At 32.0% G+C, this 10,604-nt stretch overlaps 1 protein-coding gene across 2 annotated transcripts in view; it reads left to right on the top strand.

Annotated features, from left to right (window-relative positions):
• LOC114327163 (uncharacterized) overlaps positions 1-10,383 on the top strand; it is a 395,881-nt gene extending 385,498 nt beyond the window's left edge. For both annotated transcript variants that reach the window (XM_050647810.1, XM_050647809.1), the window contains exons 4-5: positions 6,952-7,042; positions 7,988-10,383. In XM_050647810.1, coding sequence (XP_050503767.1) covers positions 6,952-7,042; positions 7,988-8,108 — 212 coding nt within the window. In that variant the 3' untranslated portion in view covers positions 8,109-10,383. The remainder of the gene's footprint in view (positions 1-6,951; positions 7,043-7,987) is intronic.
• The last annotated feature ends 221 nt before the right edge of the window (positions 10,384-10,604 follow it).

Below are 10,604 nucleotides of genomic sequence, written 5' to 3' on the forward strand. Positions count from 1 at the left end.
AATGTATATACATTTTAAATCATGATTCAGGAGTGCCCCTTGTAAAACGGGCTCCACACTCTCGGCGAAGTTACTTCGCCAAAGTTGACCGAAGTCCGAAGTACCTCTCTACACACTCGTTCTACTTCGCGAGGAACACATTCAAGCGGTGCGCTACCGACAAAGATCCCTTTGACTCGGAAGCGCCAGTCCGACAGAGAATGGAAGTAGAACGAAGTGAGGCAAAGTTGCACAAGGTGGCCGTCTACACTCTCGTACTTGTTGAACCTCGATCGACTTCGGCGAGAGTGTGGACGGCGTTTAACAGTTAACGTATCTTGGTTTGTTTATTTCTACTGCATCTTGAGTGTGAATGTAGATTATATAAACAGTGACAAGAACATATGTTGGACACTGAACTGGTTTTTCTCATAATTTCGATTTCTTCGGTTATTTCACACCCAATTTGTAATGCTGCCCTGCTGATTGAATTAACGTTTCTTATCTCACTATTTGTTATTTGTTGTGCATTTTGTTACCTATATTTGGAGTTTTAGACGAACAGTTGTGACTTCTTTTTTCTATTCTGCTTTACAAGTAGCTAAAAGACAAAAGAAATCCTAATACTAAAGCTTTAATTAATTTAACAAATTGGTGGTCAAATAATGCTGCGAATTCATAGAAAAATTAAACTTTTGATCGGAACTTATTGAACGAAAAAAAAAATAGACAAAAAAAGTTTGATCTTTGTCCCATTTTCCTTTAGTTTAAGGCATGTCGCGCTATTAGTAGTATGTACAAATAATAAAAACCTTGAAGACAGGTAACAGTTTTCTATATTTATTTATATTAGTGGTTTAAATAGTAGAGAAAAATTTAATATTTTTGTTGACATGTATTGAAAAGCTTTTATTTTGTACATACTAATTATAAGCGCTCTTAAGTCACGTCTTTATAAAAAAAGTTGTACTATAAAGGTTAATAGTTTACTTGAATCAAAATTTAAAGTGGTTATATTACTAGAAATTTTTTATAGGTTGAGATAGTTTTTAATGGTAATATAAGTTTAGCAAAAAAGCAAGCGGTGGAATCGAACCCAGCCTGTGAGATACGCACCCCTTAGAAAATGACACGTAGCTGATACAAGTCATTGGGCTGAAGTGGATTAATCTAAGTAGATCAGTGGATTGATCTAAGACCCCTGTTGCTCTGCCTCCCCCCCCCCCTTGCAAAAATTAAAAAACAAATAGCACTGATTTCTGAGCTATTTATGAGCTTTCATATTCCGCAAATTATAAATTTTGAGCTTGTTACACTGAGCAGGAATTTAATATTTTACTTCAAAATACTTGAAAATAGGGATACTGAATTGATTTTTGCGGCAGAATTACGAGCTATTTATGAGCTCTTAAAATGATATAGTTTCGATTTTTGAGCTCATCCCCTTCACCCCCAAACAACCCTTTAATTGATTTTACTTAAGAAAAACATGCTAAAAAAATTAAAATATATCGTATCGCTGACATAATTCCTATAGCTTATATATTCTAAGAATAAACTCCTAAATCAAGCGCATTTCGATTATTGAGCTACAACCCCTTCGCAAGAAAGTCTTCCCGGCTTAAAAGAGAGATGTACTTAAAATAAATTAAATTAATTATTTGGCGACTACATATCGTTTAATAATTTATGAGCTCCCAAAATACGCGCCATTAGGTCATTAAATTGCAATTTCTTTTGTATAGTGCAGTCACTGAAGGTAAAAATCAGCTATCACTTTCAATTTCGGTGAACCTTCATCGATTTTCACGAAAATTGGTGAGTGGTTAGAGGATACCCCAAGAAACAAAGGTAGAGGATACCACCCCTTCTCGGGGGTGAAAATTATTTTATTAAAAATAACTCCACAAATCGATTGAAGGACACATTATAAGCAAAATTTGTTATAAAAAGTTATTAAAATAAATTAATACTTTTTGAATTATTAAAGATAAAAGATTTTAATTTTTCATGACAAAATGCATGCTTTAAAGCGTCTTTTCGCAAATCACATAAAAAGTGCAAGTTTTTATAAAAAAGTTATCATTACCAAAATTAAAGCTTTGAAAAACCTTTTATTATTAATTCAAAGTGAGTTACAATAGTTAATTAAATGTATTTTTTTTGCCGAGAACTTAAATCTAATTATTCAAGCCTAATTAACAGGAAAACTATGCATTTTATAAAATATACTTAATATACAGGGTGTAACAAAAATACAGGTCATAAATTAAACCACATATTCTGGGACCAAAAATAGTTCGAATGAACCTAACTTACCTTAGTACAAATATGCACACAAAAGAAGTTACAGCCCTTTGAAATTACAAAATGAAAATCGATTTTTTTGAATATATCGAAAACTACTAAAGGTTTTTTGTTGAAAATGGACATGTAGCATACTTATGGAAAGAACATCTTAAAGAAAAATTATAGTGAAATTTGTGCATCCAATAAAAATTTTATGGGGGTTTTGTTCCCTTAAACCCCCCAAACTTTTGTGTCCGTTCCAAATAAATTATTATTGTGGTGCCATTAGTAAAATTCAATATTTTTAAAACTTTTTTGCCTCTTGGTATTTTTTCGATAAGGCAGTTCTTATCGAGTTGCGGCTTCGTTTTTAATATGTTTACATAAAAATTTTATGAGGGTTTTGTTCCTTCAAACCCCCCAAATGTTTGTGTACGTTCCAATTAAACTATTACTGCGGTAGCATTAGTTAACCACAGTGTTTTTAAAACTTTTTTTGCCTCTTTGTATTTTTTTGATAAAGCATCTTTTATCGAGATGTGGCTTCGTTTTTAATATGGTTTAAAATATACTTAAAAATGTAAATCATAAATAAATTTTCATATTACATATTACCAAGTCTCCATAACCGTACTTTACCATATACAAATATGTGGCGGATTTGACAAATATTCAAATATCTCGATAAAAGCTGACTTTTGAAAAAAGTACTAAGAGACAAAAAAGTTTTTTAAAAATTTGTGTTTAACTAATGGCTCTACAATGATAATTAAATTGGAACGAACACAAAAGTTTGGGGGGGTTTAAAGGAACAAAACACCCTAAAATTTTTATGGGGCGTCCAAATTTCATTATAATTTTTTCTTAAAATACTACTGCCATAAGAATACCACGTGTCTATTTTCAATAAAAAATATTTAATAGTTTTCGTCATATTGGAAAAAATTGATTTTCATTTTGTAACTTCAAAGGGCTGTAATTTTTTTCCGTGCACATTTGTACTAAGGTAAGTTAGGTTCAATCGAACTATTTTTGGTCCCAGAATATGCGATTAGATTTATGACCTGTATTTTTGTTACACCCTGTATATTTGTCAAAGTACCCAAAATTACTTATTAAATGAGCACCGAAAGAAGTTGATATCATCCAAATTAATCAAGTGAACATGAAAATAATAGGACCCTTTCAAATTTTTAGTAAAAAGTGAAAAATAGATCCGCAAAAATTAAAATCTTTAGTAATCTCTATAAGACTTTCTTTACTTTAGCATAAGTAATGACCTTAAACATTTTGACCGATTTAGAAGGAATATTTTAAAAAATTATTTGCTTTTGATAATACTCCTTTTGATAATAAACTCCAACAATACCCGATACACGTAAAAAATGATAGATAACGAAATTTGAGTTTTTTTATTAGCAAAGATTTTACTTGTCTTTTGATTTCTGTATGAATCAAAATATCCAAGATAGAAACGTTTAAGCCTTAATTTTACTGCGAGAACAATGTAACTGGAGCCCTTTAACCTATTATCCTAAAAATAAAGTATTTGAAAGATTAAATGTAATACAGTTTTATAGCTCTTGAAATTACCTTTCAAATAGTTGGATGTGCCTGATATCATAAAAATTAACAGAGTTATTCCAAAAAAAACAATATAATTTTTTTGGAAAAATTTTTGGAGTATAAATTTTGATCAGCATTTTGATAAATTTTGACTTCTTCTGGAGCTCATTTGATAGGTATTTCTAAGTACTTTGACAGTATTTAGTAAGTATTATAAAATGCATCGCTTTCCCGTTATTTAAGATTGTATCCTTAGATTTGAATACTCGCAGAAAAAAATATACATTCAATTATGGTTTGTTCAACAGTAAATACTTTGAATTCAATTAGTGCGGTCGTAAATATTATTAAATTTCTACCGAGGTAGACAGAGTTGGTCTTTTGCAATTAACACTGACTAGACGGTACTCCCATAATAAAGCCTAAAATAAATTTTACCTGAAACCGGGCCTTTTATACTATTATCGGTTAATCCGGGCTGTTTATAGTGGTAATTAATTGAACTTAACCATTTACTGTTTAACATACCATATCTATAACTTACTTTAAATTAACATTAAATGGTTTTTCAAGTAAGGAATTTGTTATATTTTTTATTAGCTTCAATTTTAGTGATGAAAATTTTTTTGTAAAAACTTACAGTTTTAGAGTTATTTATGAAAAATCGCTTTAAAGCATGCATTTTTTTTTCACAAAAATTAAAATATTTGATCTTTAATAACTCAAAAAGTATTGATTTATTGTAATAACGTTATATAACAAATTTTGGCACCCCGAGCAGGGATGATATCTACCCCAGGCTAAAACCGCAAGTTGGTGGTACCATGTTACTTTTGTTTCTTGAGGTATCCTCTATCCACTCACCAATTTTTGTCAAAATGAATGGAGGTTCACCGAAATCGAAGATCATAGTTGATTTTTACCATCAGTGACTGCACTATAGAAAGAAAATTGCAATTCAATAATTGAAATGCGTGTATTTTGCGAGCTCATAAATTATTAAACGATGTAGTCGCCAAATAATTAATCTAATTCATTTTAAGTGAAATTATCTCTTAATTTCGGGAAGAAGGGGTGGTTTTCTTGTGAATAGGTTGTAGCTCAATAATCGAAATGAGCGTGATTTAAGAGTTTATTCTTAGAATATACTAGCTATACAAATTATATCTGCGATACGATATATTTTAATTTTTTTTAGTATGTTTTATGTATTATGTTTTATGTTTTATGTTTTATGTAGCTCAAAAATCGAAACTATATCATTTCAAGAGCTCATAAATAGCTCGTAATTTTGTCGCAAAAATCGCTTCGATATCCCTATTTTTAAGTAGTGGGGGGGCTGAGCAAAGTTGTAAAAACATACCAGCGCAACAACCTTATCCTTAGATCCATTCTTAGGTCTCTGATACGTAATAGATGTTTCGTTTTTACAAATTTTGCCCTTGTTATTTCTATACGGCTTTTAATCTCTCATTGTGTTTGTTCTGCGTTTTGACTAACCAATGTTCCTAGATATTTGTATCTATCTACACTTTCTATGTGATTATTATTAATATGAAGTGTTTCGTTGGCTTTTGGATGTTTTGTAATGACTATGAAGCTATAGAGGTTACAAATCGTCAAAATGTTTATCTCTCCCACAAAAATATTTCTCCTAGTTAGGCTAGATAGCGTGAGGAGTTATAATCTTGCTATCATCTTAAGTGACAGAAATTACTAGCCAAGAAGAGAAAAAAACAGCAACCCCTAAATAAGGAAAAGCTGAGATATAAGAAGAAGAAGAGAACAATGACGATCACACAAAGGAATTTAAAAATCAAAAATCAAAAATCATAACCTATAAAAAATCAGTGAAATTATAAGACATTTTAATTTATATAGAAAATTTATAAGAAAGCAACTATTTTCTTATTTAAAAAACCTTGCACTTCGCATATTTTCAGAGAGCTTCTCTCGTTATCATCAAAAATATCTCACCCTGTAAATAAATGTATATAGTAAAAATTTTACACAAGCTTTAAAATAAAATAAAAGTTGGGTCTGGGTGTGACACAAAGATTATTAGTCTAGTCGCAACATAGGGGGTCCCATGGACCCTTTTATTTCGCCGCGATTTGTGCACGTAGCTAACATGTCCAGCAAAACAAGTGATGTTGTGCCAATGTGTGCTTTTACCCTGGGGGTGAGTTTCACCCCGTTTCGGGGGTGAAAGAAAAAACCTTTAAAATAAGTCCGGAATTGGATAAACTGATTAATTCTAAGCAATGTTTCTTCTATACAGTGTTTTCACTAAGTCAATACTTTTCGAGTCATTTGCGAGTTCATTTTTCAACAAAAAAACCAAATAACTCGATAAGTATTGACTTAGTGAAAAAACTGTATAGAACAAAAGTGGCTTAGAATTAATCAGTTTATTCACTTCCGGACTTATTTTATATTTTTTCACCCCTGAAAAGGGGTGAAACTCACCCCCAGGGTAAAATCAGGCATCGACACAATATCACTTGTTTTGTTTTGACACTACGTGTATGTCAAATTTTATGTCAATCCAAATGGTTTTTTTTTAATTTAGAGCAGAAACCGTGAGTCAACGTACTATAAACCGTTATTTTTGCAATAATTTATTAATAACAAAGTCGGAACGTGGTTTAAGCTATCACGACTAGCGGCAATCGATTTAGCGTATAAAAATACTTTGAAAAAGACTACAAATTTGCTGTAGATAGCGCATTTCGAGCTTTTCAGCGAATAAACTATTATTTTGTTATTAACAAAATAAGAACATATTTTGAGTAATCGCGACTAGTCGCATTCGATTTAGCCACCAAAAATACACCAGAGAAGACCTTAACACTATCAATTTATTTACAGGGCTCCTAATAATTCCTTAAAAACACCTAATTTTACCATAATTTGTTAATAACAATTAAACGCACCACATTTGGGCTTCCAGACCACTTCCATTGGATTCAGCGACCCAAAAAACCTACAATACCATCATCAAATCGCGGCGAACTAAAAGTGTCCACGGGACCCCCTATGTTGCGACTAGACTATATATGGTTCTCTTCAATGTTGAAGGTATCAATAAATCTAACTAATATCTTTTTCTTTCAGATAAAAAATGTTCAGAATCCTATGACAAAAATTTTTGCCAAAACGGGGGAACATGCTTCCATGAAGCATCGATGAACTACTATGGGTGTTTGTAAGTATTCTTCTCTTCATTATTAACTTTCAGTATAAACTCTAAAAGTTTGACAACCATAAACAATAATAAGCAAGCAATAAAATCGAACAATCGAACTCAGCCTGTGAGATATGCAAACCCCTTGGAAAATGACAATTCATTAGGATAAGGGGATTGATCCTGCGCTATAGAGACTACAAATCATCAAAATGCTTGTCACATGAGAGTCCTCGGTACAAGGACTCCCACATGAAATACTTCTCATGGATAGACTGGAGATCTTCTTCTTCTTGTTGTATGACTCTGTTTTTTCAATGTGCCTCCAGCAAGTTGGCATTCCATCGTTTTTGTGGTCTTCCCACTGCTCGTCTTCCTATTGGAGAACCGTCTCTTGCCGTCCTTACTACTTTATTTGTTGTAATCCGGCTTATGTGGTCATTCCATTCTACTCTTCTGTTTCTTATTCAGTCGTTAATGTTCTCCATCTTGCATATCCGTCGTATACCGTCGTACTTCTAGCTCTGTCCCATAGTGTCTTACCATCGATTTTTCTCGAAGGGTTTTTATCTCCGCTGTTTCGAGCAATCTTTTTGTCCTTTCAATCTTCATGTGTTGTTCATCGTCTCCACAGCAGATTATTTTAAGTTGTTTTTCTCCTATTTGATATCCTTTTTTAGTTCTCACTTTTTTATTATTTCATTCATGATCAGGTTGAACAATAAAGCACTCGGAGAATCCCCCTGTCTTATTCCATTGTCAGCTTCAATTGTGTAAACAAAAGTTGGAAAATGAGTACCCTGGGGCTGATGCAGCGACAGACCATAATCCATTGGATGCATAATTCGATCTGAGTCAACAATTTTTGGTTATGTAGATGAAGAATTTGTATATCTCGTATTCTAGAACTTCATTTAACTTTTATTGACCTTTATTTTTAGTAATTATTATTTTTTTTTATTCCAGTTGTCCAGACAATTATAGCGGAGAAAAATGCGAAGTGAAAAAGCCCAGCAACACTAGTATGTATCCCCAACCAGATTTATACGCTTGTAATTTAGGCCTATCAACAAAATACAATTGTTAGACAAAATTTATAAAAAAATTGAATCGAGTGATGGACTTTTTTCGAAAAGACGAATGGGAAAATTGTATAAATTTGTTACCGATGTACATATACGATTGTGTATATTTGTAAACTATCCTAATTGTATAAGACTGTTTTAAAAATGAAGAAGAAGAGTTGAGACAGATATGGTTCAAAGCCAGTACAGTCATTTATATAAGACTAGCTTTTACCAGCTTCTAATGCTATGTGTACTAATACCCCGTAGGTAGAAGAGACAATTTTTTTCTACATTCGTAACACAAACGTCAAATATTGTACAAATAAAAAATCCAGACTTTTGGTCAAATATTTATTTATAGATGTCGGTTTTTATATTTTATGACAAATTAAAGTAAAATAAATACACACACAATCATTTTGCTACGTATTTTCCCCTTTCCAGCGCTCTTGACTGTGGAATCTCGAGTTAGATCGCGTCGGATTAGACTGGGATAGATGGTTATATAAAATTGAAGTGCTACTCTCACGGCGGTGGTTAAACGAAAACTGGCCTATGCCAGTACAGGACTGATAGATTTCGTATAAGAATCTCTAAGTATCTCTTAATGGCACAATCTGGAGGAACAAACACCTAAGACAAGACACAAAAGTAAGAATATATAAAGCAGCAATTAGACCTATATTGACATACACGACGGAGACAAGACCTGACAGATCTAAAACGAGACGACTACTAGAAACAAAAGAGATGAAAATACTTCGACGAACATCAGTGAAAAGTCTGTTGGATAGGGAGAGAAGCGAAAACATAAGAAGATCATGCAATGTAGAAGACATAAATGGATGGGTGACAAAACGAAAACAGGAGTGGAACGAACACATTAGTAGAAAGGCAGGGGATAGGATAGTACGAATAGCAGGAGATAAGTTAGTAAATGGACGAAGAAGTATTGGCAGACCAAGAAAAAGATGGTGCGATAATTTAAACAATTTAGGAGGGTAATATAGTAGAATAATCAGGCTTTAAAACCTGCATACAAGAAAGAAGAAGAAGAAGAAGAAGATCTCTAAGTATATTAGGGCGGTGATGCCCTAAGAGGTCAGATGGTACTTTTATGAAAGGTATAAAAAGATATAGATAAAGAAGAGTCTAACCAAAGCAAACAACAAACAAAGATCTTTCAGAGCATAGTGCTGAATATTACTCCATGGAGTAGGAATATCGCCAATGACAACATCGATACGAAATAAAATAAAAACTGTCAAATTCGACTTGATTTCTACAAACCACTAGACAGGATAGAATAAGAGCAGATGGAATATGGAACAGAATGGAAGTAGAAAGCTCAATTACAAAAAAGTTGAAAAATAGAGCCCTGCAGTGATACGGGCATGTACAAAGAATGCCAGAACACACGTGGCGAAAAGAATATTGGTCAGTTCATATTCGATAAAACTATTAAGTGATTATGTTAAGAAATAACCGTAACTAGATAGATGTATTGGCACTCGATAAGGATCAGAAGAAGAAATAAGGGGAATATTATGTGTAAAATAGATCAGCATAGTTATTAAAGAAAAAATGAAAAGTTTTGGGAAATAATTAAAAAGCATGTAGGAAAAGAAAGACATATATGGCCTTCGTCATGGCCATATATGGCTTTTATGATGGACATATACGGCCTTTGTCGTTTTTCAAATTATTTCCATGTCATACAAGCTGGGGATAGTTTTTGCTTACTGATTTAATTGTTACTTGTCATACCAGTAATCAAGTAAATTTTTCCACGTCTTGTATAACTGTGCCTCTCACTTATGTTGTTATTTTGTCTTTTCCTTCGCTCAGGAAATCGATTCCTCTGCGAATAACTGTTGAAATTTTATTCGAAAACAACAAAAAATATAGAGGTACCTATTATTTATTATTTATTTATTTTTTCAATACTGTACGTAGACATTGTTGTTATTAAAATCTATGAATACAAATAGAAAATAAAAATAAGGTAAAGTAAAATATTTATAATTACCAGGTATTTTCAAAAAATACCTATAGCTAGAACAGCTTTAAAATTCCAAGGGGGACAGTCAAAAAGTGCTTAGAAGCTGGTAGAAACAACTTATCAAATATCAGGGACCGATATTTTACAATTTTGTATAAAGTCTTGTAGATATATTATTTATTTATTACATCTTTTACTCACAACAAAGATAATGATCAGAGAATCTTATAACAAAACCTAAGATAGCTGTAAAATTAATAATAAAATAAAAATATAAAAAACAATAATAAAAACGTTGTGTTATTTCGGGATAAACCTTGAAGTTTGGGAAAGTGAGATTTAGGTAACAATATCAGGGAAATACACAATCAAAAATAAGAAAATACAACATTTATACCAGTATTTTGGTGCATTTATAAATTTGATGCATTAAATATGTTTTTTGTTAACATTTTTAAAATTGTTTAGAAATATTTGCCGTATTTAATAGGAAACAAATACAAGATTTGAGATA

This window comes from Diabrotica virgifera, chromosome 3, assembly GCF_917563875.1.
Source record: "Diabrotica virgifera virgifera chromosome 3, PGI_DIABVI_V3a".
Taxonomy (NCBI): Eukaryota; Metazoa; Arthropoda; class Insecta; order Coleoptera; family Chrysomelidae; genus Diabrotica; species Diabrotica virgifera.